This window comes from Lampetra fluviatilis, chromosome 74 (genome assembly GCF_964198595.1).
Source record: "Lampetra fluviatilis chromosome 74, kcLamFluv1.1, whole genome shotgun sequence".
NCBI classification, from domain to species: Eukaryota; Metazoa; Chordata; class Hyperoartia; order Petromyzontiformes; family Petromyzontidae; genus Lampetra; species Lampetra fluviatilis.
Window position 1 is genome coordinate 92,673 of NC_136348.1, and position 24,188 is coordinate 116,860.

Here is a 24,188-nt window from a genome sequence, read left to right on the forward strand (position 1 = left end):
TGGGTGGGTGAGTGGGTGAGTGAGTGACTAGATGGATTGTTGAGTTAGTGGATGGATGGGTGGGTGAGTTTGTGAGTGAATGAGTGAATGGGTGAGTGGGTGGATGAGTGAGTGAGTGGATGGGTGAGTGGGTGAGTGGATTGGTGAGTGGGTGAGTGGGCGGGTGGGGGTGGATGGGTGAGTGGGTGGATTGGTGGGTAAGTGGATGGGTCGGTGGGTGGGTGACTGGGTGGGTGGGTGACTGGGTGGGTGAGTGTCTGGGTGGGTGAGTGGTTGAGTGGCTGTTTGGGTGAGTGAGTGACTGGGTGAGTGACTGGGTGGATGGTTGAGTTAGTGGATGAATGGGTGGGTGAGTTTGTGAGTGACTGGGTGGGTGGATTGGTGGGTAAGTGGATGGGTCGGTGAGTGGATAGGTGGGTGGCTGAGTGGCTGTGTCGGTGAGTGGATGAGTGGGTGAGTGGGTGAGTGAGTGAGTGATTGGGTGGATGGTTGAGTTAGTGGATGGATGGTTGGCTGAGTTTGTGAGTGGGTGAGTGACTGGGTGGATGGGTGAGTGACTGGGTGAATGGGTGTATTAGTGGGTGGGTGAGTGAGTGGGTGAGTGAGTGACGAGATGGATGGGTGAGTTAGTGGATGGATGGGTGGGTGAGTTTGTGAGTGAAAGAGTGAATGGATGAGTGGGTGGGTGGATGGGTGAGTAAGTAGATGGGTGAGTGAGTGGATGGGTGAGTGGGTGGATTGGTGAGTGGGTTAGTGGGCGGGTGGGGGTGTGTTGTATATGTTGGTTATCAAAATTTGTTATGTTGTATGCGTGCGTGGGTGAAATTATTATGTTGTATATGTGGGTTATGAATATTCAGTGAAAATAATAATAATCAAATGAAATTTGGCCAAATGTGTAATTATCCGGAAATATGTTAATTTATGTAATTATGCACATTTAATTATGCCAATTCGAGAGGTAATCGTAGTAATTATGCGAGTGGGTGTAATTATGATAATGCAAGTCGTTATGATAACCAGACCCCGCCTCGGTGACGAGGGTGGGTTATCGATCGGAATAAGGCAATTAATCGTATGCAGTTATGCAGGTGTGGTGTAAGTATGCAAGATTAACTTAGATTAACTCGGCATCGTTGTCTAGGTTCGTCTCATTCTCGCTTTAACATTCCCAGAGTGGGTATTCGTGGTTATATTTTAGGTCCCCGGTTCACCCCGTTATCGCTTTAACATTTACTGAGTATGTATTAGTGTGTTTATTAAGGTCACCAAGTTCAGATCTCAACGCAGAAGCAGATCTTATGCATAGATTTCAGGAAAGAATCACACAACCACTTCTGTATTAATCAATTTATTACTAATTCCACCTCAACTATGATATAGTATGCGAACTCTCAATCCCGGAACGTCAACACGGCATCAATACAGTATCATCAACGATTGTCTGATTTCACTTTGACAACGGCACATGGATCCCGCATAACGTGATGGTTGTTAGTGAGAGAGAGAGTCGTTAAAATATGCAAATACTATGCTAAGAAAAACCTTAACGTTAATGAATGATTATACTCAATATTGTTCACGCAGTACCGCACTCCTTATTGATCATACGCAACCCTTATCACGTTAGCACCTTGGGTCACGGGACAGTTGAATATTCTGTAGAGGATGCGAGTACGTGCGGCGATTATGACTGAAAGATACTTGAAAGATTATACGGCGATAAAAAAAAAACACAATCAAAAACAGTTATTATTCTTAAAGGCACCAATCTCAACAGATACATCGGCAGGTTATCTGACAACAGAATGGCTCGGAGTAAGGGCCTGCGACGGTGCTCCTTTTCCGAAGATCGTTATCTTATACCAAGTTTACTAATTGGGGACCAGATCACCTGATAAGGATCTGGTGGGCCACCACTCCCCACGTGAGCGTGGCTCGGCGGAAGGAGGTGCCAAGAATCAATTCGTGTTGATGGATCTGTTGGGAATTTATGAGATTAAGAGTACAGCCTACTAAATATTAAAGATAAAAATTACGAATACACTTAGAAACGACGGATGGCCATCACTCGGTCTCGTTGTGATGCCTTCACAGCCACGGATGGCTTATGGGTTCGAGTGTGTTTGAGTGGTAAGAGTTGTCTTGAATAGTCAGTGTTCGGAGTCGGTTCTTTATGTCAAACAGACGCCTGGTGGTCGTGTGGTGAGGGGGCGGTGCGCGTCATACGTATCAGTCGCTCCCCTGTCACCGTGGTGAACTGGTTCGGATGCTCGTTGATACGCTGTCGCAGTTCGGAACCCGGTCGGTAGGTGGCGCCCACAGCTCGCTCGCAGCGTGCAGTGTTGGGTCGTCGACCAGGGTGAGCACGGAGCCTCGTCGCCAAACCGCGATTCTCACCACTCCGGCGGCAGCAGAGACCTCCGACTCGGCAGAGGTTGACCCACGCAGGCCGAGTTGAGCTGTCAAGCGGGTCTTGCCCGCCTGCAGAGGAGATGGGGAGCCGCTTGAGTCGAGCCCCGAGAGCCGGCTCCGGTGAGCCGATCGAACTCGGCTGAGTCCCAGACGAGCTGAAGAGTCGAGCCGACCCGCTGGTCGCAGCTCGCTCCTGAGTCGACCCTCCCGGTCGAGCTGGAGATGAGTCGAGCCGACCCGCTGGTCGCAGCTCGCTCCTGAGTCGACCCTCCCGGTCGAGCTGAAGATGAGTCGAGCCGACCCGCTGGTCGCAGCTCGCTCCTGAGTCGACCCTCCCGGTCGAGCTGGAGATGAGTCGAGCCGACCCGCTGGTCGCAGCTCGCTCCTGAGTCGACCCTCCCGGTCGAGCTGAAGATGAGTCGAGCCGACCCGCTGGTCGCAGCTCGCTCCTGAGTCAACTCTCCCGGTCGAGCTGGTTTCCAATGCTCAGGGTCCTTTCTTTTATGCCGAAAAATCCCTTTTGGATCCTGCCCACAAGGCGGGGTTTCTTTCGATTTTTGCTGTGTCAGGATCTGTCCGTAGGTAGGTGTGTCCATGTGTGTGTCCGTACGTCCGTATGTCCTTGTGTGCATAAGTCGTCTCTCTGTCTGGGTGCGATATTATCTCTTGTCTGGCCTTCTTCATGAACCAAAACACAGACGTTACAAATCGTCTTATAGGCGTCTTTGTCCTTGTTGCACCACCTGGAGGGAGGGGCAACACTCCCTCCGACCCTCACCGACGCACAACGAAATGGTTAAAAAGTTTTAAGTTAACATTTGTCCCTTACCATTTCACAGCTATGATTCTGTATGTAACCTAAGGTCTGTCGTTTCCCATCGTGGTGCTTGACTCAAGTGGAGGTGTTCCCCCGAGCGTATACACACTCCTATCCCGCGCTGCGGGGATACAAAGACGGCCGGGATCTCCCTTTCTCTCCAACCCTGGGTTTAACATCGCTCTTTTATTATGTATTTTATATTCGACCTGGTGGTGATTCATCCCGCATATGCTTCGGGTCGAGTTGTATAAAGTATTAAAGTATGGAAATAACATTTCATATCAATAACTTTAGCCTACCCTGTTGTTAAATTCCGACTTTAACGTTACTTTAATAGCAATACAGAATAATTGAGCTTTTTGTCTTAACTAGGCGAACGCGAACTTCTGGTGACCCCCGCAGCCTTGTTGTTCAGCTGAGTCTGCATCCTTGAGAGATACACAATACTCTTATTCTCGTCTCACTGTGGTCATCCAACCTTCTGCTCTGGGAGTGTTATTCTTAATCAGCTCCCTCAGCTGCAGGAGGACAAGGCGTATTTCTACCTCCTCCCTGTGTGCACGTGTTCCAATTAGCTCGGAATCCCTAAACACACAATCAGTGATGATTCCTGGCTTTCTGTGGTTGTGATTTAGACAAAGGCGCCTCTGTTCCCTTCCATTGCCTTTGAGTTGACACTGCCCTATTATTCGCCCATGTGCTGAGGTCATAGAATTTGTTTTGACTTCAGTAATATTAACATTCAGTATTGGATTAGCAAATGGGCAATGGTTCATTGATGTAGCTCGCAGCCTGGTCTCCAATTTGAGCGAGCGCGAGGATCGATAATTTAGCCTACCCTGTTGTTGAATTTCGAATTTTGACGTTACTTTAAAACCATGCAGGATGGTTGGGCTTTTTTCCTTAACTATGTCTGGCTGACTCTCCCACTGTCTCTGCCGCCTGCACGGGTGACATGTGCCCGTTCATCAGGCCTTATCTTTCCTTGAAGCAAGGTTGCAAATTCTGCCATCCTAGCCCTCCTCCAGTTCATTACCTAACAACACCTGGTGTTTTGCAGTTTGCTGCGCTTTGGTGTGTTTTCATTCATTATATATCAATTTTGGAAGAAGGGTTAGTATACAACAGGTGGATGGGTGAGTGGGTGGATTGGTGGGTAAGTGGATGGGTCGGTGGGTGGGTGAGTGTCTGGGTGGGTGAGTGGCTGAGTGGGTGGCTGAGTGGCTGTTTGGGTGAGTGGGTGAGTGGGTGACTGGGTGACTGGGTGGATGGTTGAGTTGGTGGATGAATGGGTGGGTGAGTTTGTGAGTGACTGGGTGGGTGGGTGAGTGGGTGAGTGGGTGGGTCGGTGGGTGGGTGAGTGGGTGAGTGGGTGGATGGATGGGTTAGTGAGTGGGTGGGTGGGTGAGTGAGTGGGTGGATTGGTGAGTGAACGGGTGGGTGAGTGAGTGGGCGTGGATGGGTGAGTGAGTAAGTTGGTTTATGGGTGAGTGGGTGGGTTAGTTGGGAGCGGTCGTGTAGTGGTTAGCGCGATGCGCTATGAACCTGGCGACCCGGGTTCGATTTCCGCTCATGGCCAAGACCAGTGACGATCATCTGAACCGGTCCTGGGCCTCCCCAAGTTCGACTTAGCCTTAAATGAGTATCTGGTGTGGTGTGCAAACATCGCCACTTTGGAGACAAAGGTGGTCGGGTGTGATCCTGGTCACCCACTCCCTCGTGCACCGTTCCGGCCTTCATAGGTGCTCGCTAACAGCACTTGCTTCTACAGTCTGTTAAGGCTATACGGTGGATCTTTGTCTGTTTTTGAGTGAGTGGTTGGGTGGGTGCGTGAGTGGGTGGGTGAGTGATTGGGTGGATGGTTGAGTTATTGGATGGATGGGTGGCTGAGTTTGTGAGTGGGTGAGTGACTGGGTGGATGGGTGAGTGACTAGGTGGATGGGTGAGTGACTGGGTGAATGGGTGTATTAGTGGGTGGGTGAGTGAGTGGGTGAGTGAGTGACTAGATGGATGGTTGAGTTAGTGGATGGATGGGTGGGTGAGTTTGTGAGTGAATGAGTGAATGGGTGAGTGAGTGGATGGGTGAGTGGGTGAGTGGGTGGATTGGTGAGTGGGTGGATTGGTGGGTAAGTGGATGGGTCGGTGGGTGGGTGGGTGACTGGGTGGGTGAGTGGGTGGGTGAGTGTCTGGGTGGGTGAGTGGCTGAGTGGCTGTTTGGGTGAGTGGGTGAGTGAGTGACTGGGTGAGTGACTGGGTGGATGGTTGAGTTGGTGGATGAATGGGTGGGTGAGTTTGTGAGTGACTGGGTGGGTGGATTGGTGGGTAAGTGGATGGGTCGGTGAGTGGGTAGGTGGGTGGCTGAGTGGCTGTGTGGGTGAGTGAGTGGGTGAGTGGGTAGATGGGTGATTAGGTGAGTGGGTGGATTGGTGGGTAAGTGGATGGGTCGGTGAGTGGGTCGGTGGGTGGCTGAGTGGCTGTGTGGGTGAGTGGATGAGTGGGTGAGTGGGTGAGTGAGTGATTGGGTGGATGGTTGAGTTGGTGGATGAATGGGTGGGTAGGTGGATGGGTGAGTGGGTGGGGGGATGGGTGGGTGGGTGGGTGAGTGGGTGGATGGGTGAGTGAGTGGATGGTTCAGTTAGTGGATGGGTGAGTGAGTGGATGGGTGAGTGGGTTAGTGGGCAGGTGGGGGTGGATGTGTGAATGGGTGAGTGGGTGGATTGGTGGGTAAGTGGATGGGTCGTTGGGTCGGTGGGTGACTGGGTGGGTGGGTGGCTGAGTGGCTGTTTGGGTGAGTGAGTGGGTGAGTGACTGGGTGGATGGTTGAGTTGGTGGATGAATGGGGGGGTGAGTTTGTGAGTGGGTGGGTGAGTGACTGGGTGGATGGTTGATTTAGTGGATGGATGGGTGGGTGAGTTTGTGAGTGACTGGGTGGGTGGGTGCGTGGGTGAGTGGATGGGTGGATGGGTGAGTGGGTGGGTGGGTGAGTCGGTGGATGGGTGCGTGAGTGGGTGGATGGGTTTGTGAGTGGGTGGGTGGGGGTGGATGTGCTGTTTGGGTGAGTGGGTGAGTGAGTGGGTGAGTGACTGGGTGGATGGTTGAGTTGGTGGATGAATGCGTGGGTGAGTTTGTGAGTGGGTGGGTGAGTGACTGGGTGGATGGTTGAGTTAGTGAATGAATGGGTGGGTGAGTTTGTGAGTGACTGGATGGGTGGATGAGTGGATGGGTGAGTTGGTGGATGGGTGAGTGGTTGGATTTGTGGGTAAGTGGATGGGTCGGTGGGTTGGTGGGTGAGTGGGTGGGGTGAGTGGGTGGGTGGGTGGCTGTGTGGGTGAGTGGGTGACTGGGTGGATGGTTGAGTTGGTGGATGAATGGGTGGGTGAGTTTGTGAGTGAGTGGGTGGGTGGGTGAGTTTGTGAGTGGGTGGGTGAGTGACTGGATGGATGGTTGGGTTGGTGGATGAATGGGTGGGTTTGTGGGTGGGTGGGTGTTTGAGTGAGTAGGTAGGTGGATGGGTGAGTGAATGGGTGAGTGGGTGGATTGGTGGGTAAGTGGATGGGTCGTTGGGTCGGTGGGTGACTGGGTGGGTGGGTGGCTGAGTGGCTGTTTGGGTGAGTGAGTGGGTGAGTGACTGGGTGGATGGTTAAGTTGGTGGATGAATGGGTGGGTGCGTTTGTGAGTGGGTGGGTGAGTGACTGGGTGGATGGTTGATTTAGTGGATGAATGGGTGGGTGAGTTTGTGAGTGACTGGGTGGGTGGGTGCGTGGTTGAGTGGGTGGGTGGATGGGTGAGTGGGTGGGTGGGTGAGTCGGTGGATGGGTGCGTGAGTGGGTGGATGGGTTTGTGAGTGGGTGGGTGGTGGTGGATGTGCTGTTTGGGTGAGTGGGTGAGTGAGTGGGTGAGTGACTGGGTGGATGGTTGAGTTGGTGGATGAATGCGTGGGTGAGTTTGTGAGTGGGTGGGTGAGTGACTGGGTGGATGGTTGAGTTAGTGGATGAATGGGTGGGTGAGTTTGTGAGTGACTGGATGGGTGGGTGAGTGGATGGGTGAGTGGGTGGGTGGGTGAGTGGTTGGATTGGTGGGTAAGTGGATGGGTCGGTGGGTTGGTGGGTGAATGGGTGGGGTGAGTGGGTGGGTGGGTGGCTGTGTGGGTGAGTGGGTGACTGGGTGGATGGTTGAGTTGGTGGATGAATGGGTGGGTGAGTTTGTGAGTGAGTGGGTGGGTGAGTTTCTGAGTGGGTGGGTGAGTGACTGGGTGGATGGTTGGTTTGGTGGATGAATGGGTGGGTTTGTGGGTGGGTGGGTGTTTGAGTGAGTGGGTAGGTGGATGGGTGAGTGGGTGGGTGAGTGGGTCGTTTCAGGAAAGGGCGGTCCTGCACAGATGCCATATTTTCTGTCCGTCTGCTACAGCAGAGGTGTAGGGAATTCCAACAAGACCTACATCTCTGCTTTATTGACCTGGTCAAGGCCTATGATACCATCAGTAGGCCTGGGCTCTGGGTTGTTCTTCGTGCTTTCGGAGTCCCTGACCCTCTGCTCACGATCATTAAGGAACTTCATGATGGTGAGCGGGCCCGGGTAAAACTACGTGGCCGGGAGTCAGAGCCTTTTCCTGTACACCTTGGGGTGCGACAGGGATGTCCTCTGGCTCCCACATTATTTAACATCTATTTTGACCACATAGTTCGTGAAGCTGTACCGGGGGAAGTTCCATTTGGTACAGATATAATGGGAGGCTGATCGATGCCCGGGTGCGATCAAGGGATGGCTCTCTATTGGTCAACCACGTTATGTATGTCGATGATTTGGTAATAGCTGCTCATTCAGAGGAGGAGTTGGGGATGCTACTGCTGAGACTGGAGCGTGCCACTAAGAGGTGGGGCCTTACCATCAGCCCCACCAAAACTAAGCACCTGCCTGGGTATTTTGTACCATCGGACATTCCACCCCCACAACTCCCAATCGGTGATGGGGCAGTAGTAGAGAGAGTGGAGAGTTTCCCATACCTGGGCAGCGTGCTCATGACCGGCTCCGGTTTGGCAGCGGAGGTCTCACTCCGAATCAGTCGAGCGGCAATATAATTTCATCGGTTGCATAACGCTGTGTGGAAGCTGCCTGATTTGTCGCTCTGCACGAAGCTTAAGGTCTTCTCGGCCACGGTTATTCCCTCCCTTCTCTACGCTTGCGAAACGTGGACCCCCCTAATGGAGCATCTTCGCCAGTTAGAAACATTTAAGCTGGCCTGCCTATGATCCATCCTGGGTTTAACCAGGCTGGATTGTGTAAGAGCTCAAAAAATCTTGCAAAGATCTGGGCAAAGTCCAATCGGTGAGCTCCTCCGGCAGGCAAGGCTGCATTGGCTGGGTCATGTAACCCACATGCCCAGCCACCGCATGCCTCAACAGCTTTTGTTCGGCCGGATCGAGGGGGCTAAACGGGCACGGCACGGGCTAGAGAAGAGATGGAGTGATGTGGTACAGAAGGACGTGGAGCTGAGTGGACTTGCCGATGACTGGTACCAGCGGTGTCAAGATCAGCCTCAATGGAGGAGGCTCGTGAAGGATGCTACTGGGCAGTTGGAGGCAGTCGCCCTCCAACAACAACGGAGGGCAGAGGAGCGACGCTCAAAACAACGAGTGGAGCGCCGGGTGGCTAAAGCACAGCAAGTTGGCACAGTAGGGTGCACAGGTGGTGCATCAGCCAGTCATCTCGGTCATCTCAGTCAGTAGACCCGTGGCACCTCGGTCTGCCCGTGACCTCCTGCCAGCGGGCGTTCGACACTTCACGTGGCCTCGAGGTGCACATGGCCTGGCACAAGCGTCGTGGTGACGTCACAGCCACTTAGTGGCGAATGGCAGTTGTTGTGTGGGTGAGATGGTGAATGAAGGTGTGAGTGGGTAGTTGTGGGTAGTTGTGGGTAGTTGTGGGTGGGTGGGTGAGTGAGAAGTTGGATGGGTTGCTGAGTGTGGGGGTGCTTGGGTGAGTGAGTGGGGGTATGAGTGGGTGAATGGATGGGGGTGTGGGTGCATGGTTGGTTGGGTGGATGGTTGGGTGGGTTGGTGGTTGGGTGGGTTGATGGTTGGGTGGGTTGGTGGTTGGGTGGGTGGGGAGCTGTAGTTTAGCGGTTAGCGCACTGCCCTATTAACCCAACGTCCAGAGTTCGATTCCCACTTGCGGCCAATAGTGACAAATATTTAAACCAGTTCTGGGGTTGCCAAGTTTGGCTCAGCTAAAAATGCATACCTGTTGTGATGTGGATATATCACTGGGGATACAAAGGTGGCCGGGTATGGTGCTGAACACCAAACCCCTTGTGTGCCGTTTCATGGTTTCCCCATTGGCAATGGGTTGTTCTTTATGCTTTCCAGGTCCTTGACTCTCTGCTCACAATCATTAAGGACTGGGTAAAGCTGCATGGCTGGGAGTCGAAGCCTTTTCCTGTTCACCTTGGTGAGACAGGGATGTCATCTGACTCCTACAATTTTGAACATATATTTTTTATTACTCTAGTTAGTCATGAAAAATGTGTCCAGAAGACTCGATAATCTGTGTTAATGATGGGGAGGATGGCCGCTGATAATTAAAAATTGCGGATAATCCAAAAATATAAATTTTACCCTGAACCAAAAATCACTACAATAGGTATACATTATGTTTAATTTAAGTCTAGTTTATTAATGAACAAAATTAAAATTGTTGGTAAAGAATGTATTGATCTTGTTTTATTAGAAAAGTCCATGAAAAAGTGATAACAATTTCCTGCGCTCAGAAGACTCTGCACCCTAAGTGGATAGCAGAGCCAAGCCAATCAAAATATATCAAACTGCCCACTGTTGTAAATATATGCAACTACTATACTGTTAGGTGATCACATATATTTCGGATTAAATGGAGCACAAATTTGGTCAGCTTATGCGCTTGTAATAAATATTTCCGACAACAGCTAATCGAGTCTCTCACCTTTCTGAAGAGATGCCGCGACTCTAAGGTCTACACCTATATAAGCTCCTAGCTTGATAATGTTCTCATTCTTCGCCTGAGGACGGCTGCTTGCGTTGTGGCCGAAACGTCGTGAGAATTGTTTTATTATGTTTTATTTTTATTATTTTATTACTTCCCTTCTACGTGACTTTACCGAAAGAACCAAGAAGATGAATCCCTGCAGTCACGAAAGCTTTAAATCGAAATTTAACCGCCTCTACGGGGAGGGTTTCCACATAACTTTGAGATCCTTCAACAAGCTCCGGGATAAGAAGGCTCAGCTAATCGAGTCTCTCACCTTTCTGAAGAGATGCCGCGACTCTAAGGTCTACACCTATATAAGCTCCTAGCTTGATAATGTTCTCATTCTTCGCCTGAGGACGGCTGCTTGCGTTGTGGCCGAAACGTCGTGAGAATTGTTTTATTATGTTTTATTTTTATTATTTTATTACTTCCCTTCTACGTGACTTTACCGAAAGAACCAAGAAGATGAATCCCTGCAGTCACGAAAGCTTTAAATCGAAATTTAACCGCCTCTACGGGGAGGGTTTCCACATAACTTTGAGATCCTTCAACAAGCTCCGGGATAAGAAGGCTCAGCTAATCGAGTCTCTCACCTTTCTGAAGAGATGCCGCGACTCTAAGGTCTACACCTATATAAGCTCCTAGCTTGATAATGTTCTCATTCTTCGCCTGAGGACGGCTGCTTGCGTTGTGGCCGAAACGTCGTGAGAATTGTTTTATTATGTTTTATTTTTATTATTTTATTACTTCCCTTCTACGTGACTTTACCGAAAGAACCAAGAAGATGAATCCCTGCAGTCACGAAAGCTTTAAATCGAAATTTAACCGCCTCTACGGGGAGGGTTTCCACATAACTTTGAGATCCTTCAACAAGCTCCGGGATAAAAAGGCTCAGCTAATCGAGTCTCTCACCTTTCTGAAGAGATGCCGCGACTCTAAGGTCTACACCTATATAAGCTCCTAGCTTGATAATGTTCTCATTCTTCGCCTGAGGACGGCTGCTTGCGTTGTGGCCGAAACGTCGTGAGAATTGTTTTATTATGTTTTATTTTTATTATTTTATTACTTCCCTTCTACGTGACTTTACCGAAAGAACCAAGAAGATGAATCCCTGCAGTCACGAAAGCTTTAAATCGAAATTTAACCGCCTCTACGGGGAGGGTTTCCACATAACTTTGAGATCCTTCAACAAGCTCCGGGATAAGAAGGCTCAGCTAATCGAGTCTCTCACCTTTCTGAAGAGATGCCGCGACTCTAAGGTCTACACCTATATAAGCTCCTAGCTTGATAATGTTCTCATTCTTCGCCTGAGGACGGCTGCTTGCGTTGTGGCCGAAACGTCGTGAGAATTGTTTTATTATGTTTTATTTTTATTATTGTATTACTTCCCTTCTACGTGACTTTACCGAAAGAACCAAGAAGAACAATGTATTACTGTTTTTAGATGTTTTATTTGGACTTAAGGGAAAATCCACAAGTTATTTATTCATGTAAAAATATCAGGTGCACGATTAATCTGCAAATCGGATAAACCGCACGCGGACACTGTATACGTGCAGTATTTTCATTGTTTAAGTTGTATGTGGTGTATAATGCACTGTATATAATATTTCACACTGAAATCAAGCATAGCCACTTATTTTGTCCCACACGTGGTGCCGATCGCCAGACTGGTACAACCTTTGGAGCGTTTTTTTCCGGTTCCGCCGGATTGGCTCGGGACCACTGGATAACATTTTAACCCAGATAATCGCATGCCGGATAATCGATGATCAACTGTAGTTCGAGAATCTTTCTATGGCTGTACCAGAGGAATTTCCATCTGGTACAGATACAATGGGAGGCTGATCGATGCCAGGATAGTGTGCCTATGCACCTTGGGTAGTTTGCTTTTGACTAACTTTGGTTTGGCAGCAGAGGTCCCCCAAATCAGTTAAGTAGCATCTTTTCATCACCTGCATAACACTTTGGAAGCTATCTGGGCTTTTGCTCCATAGTTATGCCCTCCCTTAATGCTTGCAAAGCGTGGAGCCATTTAAAGGAAAATCTGAACCGGTTTAAAACATTTATGCTGGCTTGCCTATGATCCAACCTGGCTTTACAAAAATGGATTGTGTGAAGAGCTCGCAGATCCTTGAATGATCTTGATACAGTCCCAGCAGTGAGCTCCTCCGTCAGGTAAGGCTTCGTTGGCTGGACCATGTAGCCCGCATGCCCAGTCACCGCATTCCCCAAGCAGCTTCCCGGAGCTAAACGGGCATGGCATGGGTGAGAGAAGAGATGGGCAGGTATAGTACAGGAGGATTTGGAGCTTTGCATGGTCAGTATTGGCCTCTGTAAAGGACGCATCTAGGCAATTGAAGGCATTCACCTTTCAGCAACAGTGGAGGGTGGAGGAGCAATGCTCGCAGCAACGAGCGGAGCGCTGGGCATCTAATACATGGCAAGTTGGCACAGTAGGGAGCACAGGTGGTCCATCTGCCAGTCATCTCAGTCAATCCATGGCACTTTGATCTATCCTGTCACCTGCCAGCAACGAGCCTTCATCACTTCACTTGGCCTCAGGGTGCATCTTGCCTGGCACAAGTGCCTTCGTGACATAACCCCATCAGTTAATGGTTAACAGCTGTTGTTATTGGGTGAGCGAGTAAGCGGGGTGACTGTTTTGTGGCTCTTTTCCGCCCGCAGCCTCCCCATTCCCCCCTCTGCCACTCAAGCCCCTCTCCGCGGCGTCTATCACATGGAGCGCGGTCGCTCACCGCAGCCCGCCACCAAGAGGCACCAGTGCGGGCTGTGTCCCTACAGCACAGATCACCTGGGCAGCATGACGATCCACCAGAGGACGCACACAGGCGAAAGGCCCTTCGCGTGCGCCTCCTGTGGAAAGACCTTCACGACTTCCTGGAACCTCCAGAACCACAAGAGGAAGCATACGGGCGAGAAGCCCTTCAAGTGCGATGCCTGCGGGAAGGCGTTCTCCGAATCGGGCCACCTCGACAAGCACCGGAGGACACACACGGGTGAGAGGCCCTTCGCATGCGCCCTATGCGGCAAGGCCTTTGGGACCGCCTGGAATCTCCGCATCCATGAGAGGAAGCACACAGGTGAGAAGCCCTATGAGTGCAATGCCTGTGGCCGGGCTTTCTCCGAGTCGGGCCACCTGGACAAGCACCGGGCGACGCATGCGGCCGAGAGGCCCTTCAAGTGCGACACCTGCGGCCGGGCATTTGCGCAGGCGCGCTACCTGAAAAGCCACCGAGCGACGCATGCGGCAGACCGGCCGTTCGAGTGCAGCGCGTGCGGCAAGACGTTCACGCTCGCGCGCTACCTCGACCGCCATCGGAGCCGCCACGCCAAGAAGGGGGGGAGGAAAAGGCGTGGGAGGAGTGGCCGGGGGGTCACCGCGACCCGGCAAGCCGAAGGGAGCGCCGGCTCTGGAACGTGGCCAACGGAGCAACAGCAACGACTCGGAGGCTCCACACATGAACGGGAATGCAGAGGCTGGAGCCCTCCCTTCTCGTCCACTCTGTCGGCAGTCATAGTGAAGCAGGAGCACGAGGGAAGCGAAAGCGACAAGGGATGTCCTCCCCCCGATCTCGCGGCACAAAACGGGGAGAGCGGAGGAGCAGGAGGAGGAAGAATGCCTAGCTTCGATACTTGGCCGGGCGTGAAGGTGGAATATGCAACGTCCCCGAGAAGCGACAGTAAAGGCGGCGGTGGCGTGAAGCTGGAGGATGAGACATCGGACACGTGGGGATACATTTAACTATTAAACTATTTTTGTTTTACAAAGTAAGGCCCACTGAGCTATTTAGCTTTTTTTCGAAAGCAACCTGGCCATCAATGATAGCCAAACCATCTGGCTTATCACGTGGAAATGTATTGCAGGGAAAAAAACTGGAGCCCCCAGAGAAAATCTACATGATGACGGCGAGAGAGAAATGCAAACTCCATATATACGGGCATCAGCGTTTGGATAGAACCCACGACTTCTTGTATACCGGGCGAGGTCGTTAACGGCTCGCTAATGTATCACCCAAATGAATGAGCGAGCGCTGCAACTGTCCCTTCCACCGAAGTGGAGGAGAGACTGGAGAGGATGCGTGTAATGTTGAGGATGAGATGTGGGTGACTGTAATGATGGTGGTGAGGGTTATCGATTTAGCCAGGAAATTCTGCGTTAGCATGTTTGACTGACGGCAGTTGCATTCTGTTTGTGCATCTGTGTGTTTTTTGCTGTAGGGGAGTGCTATGAACCCGGCGACCCTGGTTCGATTCCCACTCTCACGGTCAACACCAGTGATGATTATACTGAACTAGTCATGAGCCCCCCCAAGGTCCACTCAGCCTCAAATGAGTGCCTGGTGCAGTGTGTAAACATCGCCACGAGAGAGACAAAGGTGTTCCGGTGTGGTGCTGTCCACCCCCCACCCCCTTATGTGCCATGCCGGCCTACATAGGTGCTAGCTAACAGCACTGTCTGTTAAAGGCTACATGGGGGTGTGGGGGAATCTTTATTACAGTAGAACCTCTGGTCACGTTCACTTCTGACCACGACCAAATCGGGTTACGACCAAAAAATTCACAAAATTTTTTAATCTGGTCATGAACACAAACTCGGGTGGCGATCAAACACGACCGCGGCCGATTTCCCCTTCCGCGCCATTTTTTTTTGTAAGCGCCAAATTTCCTGTTGTTTGTTTACAATGTTTTTACATTGTTTGTTTACACACAACACAAAGCGTAACAGTTATGTATATAACTTTTGTTATATAAAATTCCTAGAAAGATATTTATTTTGTAAGTGTAATCATACCCCTCCCCCCTCATTCAAGCCATTGAGTACGTAAATCGCTAACATAAGAATCCGTTAATCTCTTCTCGAATCATTCATACGATGATGCGGTGAAGTAAACGTTCATACGATATTACCCTGAATGCTTCCAAAAACAATACTGTACCCAAATATTACTGTTAACTTACTTTCAATAGGAGCATGAATTGCTCATATGAATATTCTCTCTCTCAGAATCGACCGACTGATGTAGCAGACGAAACAATCATCTTGTTTTAAACCTTGACGCGGCAATGTTAGTTTTCTCTGTTCAAGGTTTTCTCAGTGTTATTCAATGTTTTTACATTTAGTTTACTATTACACTGTGAATTCTATGGCATAATTAACTATTTTGTGCTTAAAAATCTTTAAAAAATATATTTACATACAGTTCGTTGGAGTCTGGAATGGATTAATCGTATTTATATACAATCCAATGGGGAAATTAGGTTCGAGTCACGACCAAATCGGGTTGCGACCAAAGTTATGGAACGAATTATGGTCGTGACCAGAGGTTCTACTGTATTGTATTTAGCTATTCGGAGGGGGAACACAAGAACACGGAGGAAACCCATGCAGAACAGGGGGAGAACATACAACTATATACAGAGTGGGTGCCAAAATATAAATAAAATTGATATGCGGATGACAAGTCTCCTCGCCACGGTGGCAATGTGCTAAGGACCTCACCTGATATACAGAAGGTGGTGGGTTGACGCTGACAATGCCTGTTTATTTTTGCAAATCTCTCCCCGAGTCATGTGGTTTTTTCTCCGGGCCCTCCGGGTTTTCCCTCGAGAATAATAGGCAACTTCGTTGAGCTATCATTTCTGATAGCCAGGTTGCTTCTTGACAAAGAGCTATATAGCTCAGTGGGCCTTATATGATAAAATAAAAAGTTTAGTTTTTAGTTTTGTTCATCTCTTCAAGTGGAGGGTCCTTGCCTGTAAACTTGTAAATTCACCAGCTTGGATTCAAGCAAAGCCTGATGAGACTGATGATGGGTGATTGAGTGAATAAGGGCACTGTGACAGTGCCAGTGACTGTAGATGCCTGAGATTCGATCTCAGGACATGGTAACAGTGTCAGTATGTATATATTTACGTTAAACCTTTTTCGCACCGTACATAGCCAACCGTGCTAATCACACAATAAGCAGTTGTAAGGAAAAAATGTTTCATTAAAATTTTTACAATGCATTGCTTCAGTCGCTTCCTAATATCAGAAGGAAGAGTGTTCCAGACGGCCACACAAACGCATCTGAAAGCGCATGATGCGGTGACCATCTTTATTGCATAGCCAAAAACGCTGCTGCTGTGATGATGACTGGAGTTTGCGTGATGGTGGTTTATGCACCTTGATGAAATCAACAAGGTATTGTGGTTCATTTGTGGCAATCACTTTGTGTGTGTGTGTAGTGAGTCCAACTGAGTCGCAGACGTTGTCTTAGGGAGCAACACGTTTTATTTAAACGATTTGCACAACATACTCCAGGCTATTAACACAACACACTCTCGGGTGGTGACCACCCAACTAACCACGCTACAGCAGAACTAGACACGGTTCCGCTATCCCGGTCCGGACCACAAGCTGGAGGCTTCTTCAAGCTTGATGGGGCTGGCTCCGCCTCTCGCCCCGCCCACCTTCTCAATCTCTCTCGCCCTTGCCCGAAGGCTCTCAAGCCCCCACTAGGGCTGGTACTACACCACGTGTCCGGGGTGTACACACAACAGGATACATCCCGCCGTGGCCTCGCAGGCCCAGCACCACAGTGACATTCCCAGTCACTACATGTGTAAATGAGTGCAACCTTAAACTAGAGTACCAGGAACAGGAGACACCTCGAAGTGCCTATCCCCAGTCAAGCTCAGAATTGCAACATTGCCACTTCTGCAACCCTGCTTGTTCTTATACAAGGCATTTTGAATCCTGCAAGTGTGCGATTCTGGAAAATTGCCTGAAATATCACAGTATTCAAACTGTAAATGTGGGTTTACTCTACAAAACACCAGTGTGCTAATGGCGTAATTTATTGGCACGTTTTGTTTGTGACGAACTTGACTAATTGTGTAGGGTAGTGGTGGATTAATGACATTTATATTTACGTGATCTAACCTAAACCATTTTTTTGGGGTGTGCGATCTCTGCACCTTGCCTGGCCATGTAAACACATTTTTTTTTATATTTTTTATTTTACCAGGTGAGGCCCACCAGGTGTCTTGGAGACCTGAGATCATTAGCATGGTTGGCTACGTATGGTGTGAAGGAAGTTCAACCTCCATAGTTTTACATTCCTGCTTACTTGACTGAGCTCTAGAGTCTAGACTTTGATCACTCGCTATTAGGACCGTGTTTATCTGGTCATAACCTGAGCAAGTACCTTTTGCTGCCGTTAACGTTGATCTAATTGTAACCTAAGCAACGCACGTATGTACAGGCAGCTCCCGATTACCATGATGCGTTCTTGAAAATGTTATAGGGAGGTGAAATCGTGTTAATCGAACACTAATTTCCATTAATAAAGAATGTAAATAGGAGTTACGTTCCAAGCTCCCAACTCGATCGACAAATGTATCTTTATTCCTCATTTATTATGAGTGTAAGTTGGTTAATGCGTATTTTGTTGCATTTTTATGTATGTTTATGCATGTGTAGTGGTGGTTTTGACGCGCGCCGACTGTGACAGTGATGGATCATGGGGCGGCACGGGGTGCGGGGTTGGGCACGCGTTGTGGGCGTGGTATGGACGCGCACGCCGGAGTGACGGATGACGGGGCGGCGCGGCGTGGGTGGTGAGGCGCGCTGAGATGTGGGAAAACAGGATCGTAGCCAGCGCCCAGTGATTGGTCAAATAGGATGGGTGCTCTCAGCGACGTCCGCGGGTGGGGTATAAAGGGGGACGCGCGAGAGCACTCGGGGTTGTTAACCAGTTGAAGATCGAAGACGGAGTTGAAGACGTAGTGCCCCGAGACCCCTAGTCCCGCCGTCCTTGTAGGGACCGGGGCCCTGTGTGGCTCGGAGGCGAGACTGGGGGACCCATGGTCCGACGCCCATGTGGGTCGGGACTGGGGGACCCACAGTCGAGACGGACACCCCGGCAGGGTGTGTCCCGAGTAGCTCAGTGGGCGTTAGTCGCCAGAGTAGCTAAGTGGGTGTTGGTCACCCGAGTGGCTCAGTTGGCGTTAGTCGCCAGAGTAGCTAAGTGGGTGTTGGTCACCCGAGTAGCTAAGTGGGTGTTGGTCACCCGAGTAGCTCAGTGGGCGTTAGTCGCCAGAGTAGCTAAGTGGGTGTTGGTCACCCGAGTAGCTCAGTGGGTGTTAGTCACCCGAGTAGCTAAGTGGGTGTTAGTCACCCGAGTAACCAAGTGGGTGTTAGTCACCCGAGTAGCTAAGTGGGTGTTAGTCACCCGAGTAACCAAGTGGGTGTTAGTCACCCGAGTAGCTAAGTGGGTGTTAGTCACCCGAGTAACCAAGTGGGTGTTAGTCACCCGAGTAACCAAGTGGGTGTTAGTCACCCGAGATACTACAGTGGGTGTTAGTCGCCCGTGAACCGAAGTTGGTGAAATAAAGAGTGTGCTACCCGTGAAGTCGTCTCCCGCCGAGTTACTACATTACAACTGGCGTCATAAGTAAACCTGTCTTCAAGAAGAATGGATACTAGGAAGACTACCCGTACCCACGAGCGAGATCGGGAAGACGACGGCGTACCGGAGACACCAACCTCGGGAGGAGAGGACGAGGAGTTGCCGCCGATGCAGCACTTCGCGGCGATGGCCGACGCTCAGCTCGCCTCCGACACCAGCCTACAGGACGCACACTCTCGCCTGGCGGAGTTGCTGCTCGCCGCCGCTGCAGTTTTGGCGGAGATCTCCGTTCCAGCGGGCGGAGGGACGGCTGCGGGGTTGGAGGAGGCGGCGCGGCTGGAGGGTTCCCGCCAGAAGGCGCTTCGCGCCAAAAGTTTTGAAGTTGGCGCCGTTTTTGAGGGACCGCCATTGTTTGGCGGGAAGCGGGGACACCACGTGGCCGGAGATCTCCACTCAGCGCGGCCCGCGTCATCGGCGCGCGCCGGAGCTCTCCAGGGTGCGACTGCTGACAGAGCCGACATTTTGTACAACCGCAGTGGCGCGGGGGAAAATCGTTCCGACGACGACGACCGAGTCCTCCAGCAACGATTGCCCGCGCTGTCGGCGTTCAAGGCAGACGGAGGCGACTGGGGAGCCTTCCACCGAAGGTTCCTCGCACATCAAGAAATGTCGGGGTGGTCCGACACCACTGCCCTGCGCGCTCTGCCAGCGATGCTCGACGACGACGCGCTTGCAGCCTTCACATCGGCCCCAAGGTCGTCTCGCTCAACGCTCCAGGCCGCGTTACACCTGATGGCTAAGGTGTTCGGCCCGCCCTCGACCTGCCGCCACCAATTCTACGATCGGCGGAAGGTGGTTGGGGAAACAACGCTCGCCTATCGCACGGCGCTGCTCGCCTTGGCGGACGCAGCTTTTCCCCGCATGGACAAGGAGGGGAAGGACGCCATGGTGACGGAGCAGCTGCTGGCGTTGGCCCACGAGTTGGGAGTCCCCATCAATGTGGCGGACGAAATGTATATCTGCTCCCTGGCGATCACCACGAGTATTCACGCGTACGAGGTCCTCAAGCGCAAGCCGACGGTCGTCTGCAAATTGGCGGGGAACGCGGCACTGGCCGCCACGATCGCCGAGCCTCAGCCAGCTGCGGATCGGGAGCAGGCCTTCGTTGTATCGCGTCCGGGGGAGTGGAGAACGGGAGGTCGTTCACCCACACGTTCATCCCGCAAGCTGGAGCAACCGAAACCTACGACGTCCCTCGTCGTCTGCTACAACTGCGGCCTTCGGGGTCACGTCGCAGCCGGGTGCCGGGCCCCGCGTCAGCGCGCCACGGGACCACGTCGGGACGACGACCAGGCCCACAAGTCATCCCAACTAAACCCGGCAAGTCGCGGCACCTCACACGCCCGGTGCACATACGCGGCACGTTCGGGTCACCGCTTGGCGGTGGGGGGTCCGCGGCTGGGTGCCGGGGGTTCACTTCGGTGAGGGGGGTCCGTACACGGCCCGCAAGCAGTCGAATGGTCCGAATTGGCCCACAGGATAGTGGCTGCGTCGGCCGGGTCGTCCGTGGTAACGGGGTTTATTGACGGGGTTGAGGTCCGGGTGCTTGTGGACACGGGTGCGTCGGCCACTATCATTTCGGACCTTATTTATAACATTCTTCCCGTCCAAAGTCGACCCCTTCTGCCTGTGGACGTGCCATTTTATGCGGCGAATGGGGGATCCCTGGGAATCATCGGCCAGATTCGGGCGACTATTTGCATTGGTGACATCAAATTGGCGGGCCCTGTTTTTGTATCATCATCGCTGGCCGTTCCTTGTTTGCTAGGTACGGACTTTTTGCCCAAAATGCCCATCAAAATTCTCATAGATCAGGCCTGCATTGAGCTTCCATCGGGACGGCGGGTTGAGTTCTTGACGAGCCCTACCAAAATACGCACGGTTTGTGCGACGGTGCAGGCGCTGGTAACTCAGACTGTACGGGTGCCCCCGGGATCGCAAATGTTGGTACCCCTTCGGTTGAGGAAACCACTCGGGGTGGGTGCGGGGGCACAGGGAGTACTGTTGGGGCCGTCTAACAGGGCCAAAAGTGGCCTCGACTTGGCGGTAGCTCAAACCATGGTGAGAGGGGACAGTGAGCCGTTCGTAATGGTCCTGAATACGGGGTCGCGGCCGGCCATAATTACGCAGGGAACGGTGCTGGCTCACGCCGCGCCGCTACCCGTTGAGGAACAGCTCGCTGCTCACGCCGATTTCAGTGTCGAGTCGCATCCTCCAAGTGATGAGGGGACAGAGTGGTTGGACTCGTTGTGTGCCGGGTCTGCTAACTTGTCCAAGGTGCAATTGGGAGCATTGAGGGGTTTGCTACTCGAGTTTGCTGACGTGTTCAGCAGACATAAGTACGATATCGGCTGCACAGACCTGTTGCGCCACCACATAGCTACGGGGGACGCGGCCCCTATTCGACAGAATCCCTTCCGGCTCAGCCCAGCCGAGAAGGAGCATGTGCAGTCGGCGGTTAATGATATGTTGGCGGCCGACATCATTTCGCCCTCTTCTAGTCCGTGGGGTGCTCCTATTGTCCTAGTTAAAAAACAGGACGGGTCTTTGCGGTTCTGTGTCGATTTCTGCCGCTTAAACAAAATCTCGATGGCGGATGCGTATCCGCTCCCCAGAATGGATGAGTCGCTGGATGCCTTGGCGGGAGCACAGTTTTTTTCCACACTCGATCTGCTTTCCGGATTTTGGCAATTGCCCCTCGATAACGAATCTAAACCTAAAACCGCTTTCCGGACACCTGGTGGCCTATTTGAATTCAACCGGTTGCCCATGGGCTTACATTCCGCTCCCGCCACGTTCCAGAGACTCATGGAATTGGGTTTGTCGGGCCTCCAATGGGATACCTGTTTGATTTATCTCGACGATATCATCGTCTTCAGTCGGACTTTTGAGGAGCACCTCCAGCGACTGAGAGCGGTGTTCCTCAGGATGCGTTCCGCTAAGCTTAAATTTAAACCGGCTAAATGTTTTCTGCTTCGGGAATCGGTCAGGTATTTGGGCCATATCGTGAGTCGTTCAGGGATCTCGACAGACCCTGCTAAGACGCACTGCGTCAGCTCATGGCCAACGCCAACCTCGGTCACGGAGGTTCGCAGTTTTATTGGTTTCGCCTCCTATTACCGTCGGTTTGTCAAGCAGTTTGCCACCATAGCCAGGCCCCTGCATGCTTTGACGGCTAAGGGTGTGCGGTTTCACTGGGGGGCGGAAGAGGAGGCTGCGTTCTGCTCCCTTCGTGACGCCTTGGTGCAGGCTCCCCCCTTGTGTTACCCCGATTTCACACAACCGTTTTTGCTTGACACAGATGCCAGCAACACGGGTATCGGGGGGGTGCTCTCACAGGTGGTCGGGGGGGTTGAACGGGTGGTCGCCTACGGTAGTAGAGTTCTTTCCCCCGCCGAACAACGCTATTGCGTGACTCGTCGTGAATTGTTAGCGATTGTGTTTTTTACACAGCAATTCAGGCCGTATCTTTACGGCCGTCATTTTACGGTCCGTACGGACCATGCGGCTCTACAATACGCTATGCGCGTGGCACAGCCATCGGGCCAATTGTCCCGATGGTTAGAGGTCCTTCAGGACTACCAATTCACGACGATTTACCGCAAGGGATTGCGACACTCAAATGCGGACGCCTTGTCGCGGTTGCCACCGGGCACGGACTGCGCATGTTTGTTGGGATCGGCGCGGTGCAAACCCCCGGTCGCCGACACCCCGGGAGTTGCGCTCGCCGCCGACACCTCGGGAGTCGACGCCCCCACGGGGAGGGATTCGCTGTTGTCGTTGCCCCTCATTGAGTGGGGCCGTCTCCAAATGTCCGACAGCTCCCTACTTACGCTACGTCGAAAAGTTGGCGCTCCCGAGGTAGGGGATGCGCGGGTCGGTTCCTGGGTGTGCAGACAGGGCCTTTTGATGAAGTGGGACAACATGTCCCGGCGTCACGTGCTCGTTGTGCCTGTTGCTATGCGGGGTAGGGTCGTTCTGGCAGCTCATGAACGGCTCATGCATCTGGGTTTTCACAAAACGCTCGCCCTAATCCAGCGAGACTATTATTGGCCGGGGATGGGTAACGACGTGGCGAACATTCTTAAGGGATGCGTAGGGTGCGCCAAAAGAAAACCGCCACCATTGGCAGCTAATCCACCGCTGCAATCCATTCAAGTTTCGCGCACAAACGAATTGGTTGCGTTGGACATCTTGGGGCCCTTTCCTGCTACACCGAGGGGAAATAGGTTCCTGCTGGTTGGCGTAGAATACTTCACCCGATGGCCCATGGCATGGCCACTCGCCAACCAGTCGGCTGCAGCGGTGGCGGACGCCTTCGTCCAGGGTTATGTTTTGGACAAGGGCGCCCCCGAACGCTTGCTGACGGATCAAGGAAATAATTTTTCGAGCGTTTTGTTGCGCGAGGTGTGCGACCTGTTGGGTACAAAGAAAGTGCGTACTTCCCCCTACCACCCGCAGACTGACGGGATGGTTGAGAGTCTGAACAGGACGATTACGTCTATGTTGTGCCAACAGGTCTGCGACGATCAGGTTGATTGGGACTTACAGGTGCCGGGGGTACTCGCGGCCTATCGAATGGCCCCTCATGCGGCGACGGGGTTTTCCCCATTTTTTCTTATGTATGGGCGGGAGGCCGATCCGGCCATGGACGTCCAACTGGGGATTTCCCAGCCACGTGCAAAATCAAAATTGGCAGACCACATCAAATTTAATATCGCCAAATTGACTGAAGCGCGGGAGGCGGCGAGGTTGAATTTGCGGTCTCGGCAAATCGCGAACGAGAGATTGCATGGGCGGAGGGTGCATACGCATGATTGGAAACCAGGCGATAAGGCCTGGCTGCATTGTCCACATGCACCGTTGGCTACGTCCCCCAAATTGTTGAGACCTTGGAGGGGACCGGTGGAAATTGTGCGGGTTGCACGACCCCAGAGTATACAGATTAAATGGGAAAAACGCCGTTGGTACGTGCACCCCTCCCGACTGAAGCCCTATGCGGCACCGTGTGACCCCGTTCTGTGCCGTAACGACCGGGCGTGTGATGTGACCGTCGACTTGGGGAGGGAGGTGTTGCAGGCTGATCCTCACGTGTCTCCACCTGACCCACCCCCAGGTGCCTCGGGCTTGACGGCTGCTGACCTTAGGGAACCTGAACCCCGCGGCACGCACGGGTCCTCGATGCCTGGCCAATGTCTTCCTGAACTGCCGGCACCACCGGACGTTCAACCGCGTCTGGTGCCGTACGACGGACCGGCAAGGCGGACTCGGGCTAGGGCACAACAATTTTCATGAAGACGGTTTTTTTTTCGACACCGAGCTCGCCCGGTGTTCCCCTCTGCCGGGGTAATGTCCCGTTGTAGGGACGCTCGGAAAGAATGGGACGCTGCACGAGTCGTGAGAAAAAAAAAAAAAAATTTCCATTTATTTTTCTTTCTGCATACACATTGCTATTGTCACTCGCCGGATTGTAT

General features: G+C 52.0%; 1 protein-coding gene across 1 annotated transcript; it reads left to right on the forward strand.

Annotated features, from left to right (window-relative positions):
- Positions 1-9,010: 9,010 nt before the first annotated feature.
- On the forward strand, positions 9,011-16,334 carry LOC144953318 (uncharacterized). The gene is made up of 2 exons (XM_078883884.1): positions 9,011-9,029; positions 12,926-16,334. Exon 2 carries the CDS (start codon positions 12,978-12,980, stop codon positions 14,001-14,003), a length of 1,026 nt encoding a protein of 341 aa, XP_078740010.1. The 5' UTR covers positions 9,011-9,029; positions 12,926-12,977; the 3' UTR covers positions 14,004-16,334.
- The last annotated feature ends 7,854 nt before the right edge of the window (positions 16,335-24,188 follow it).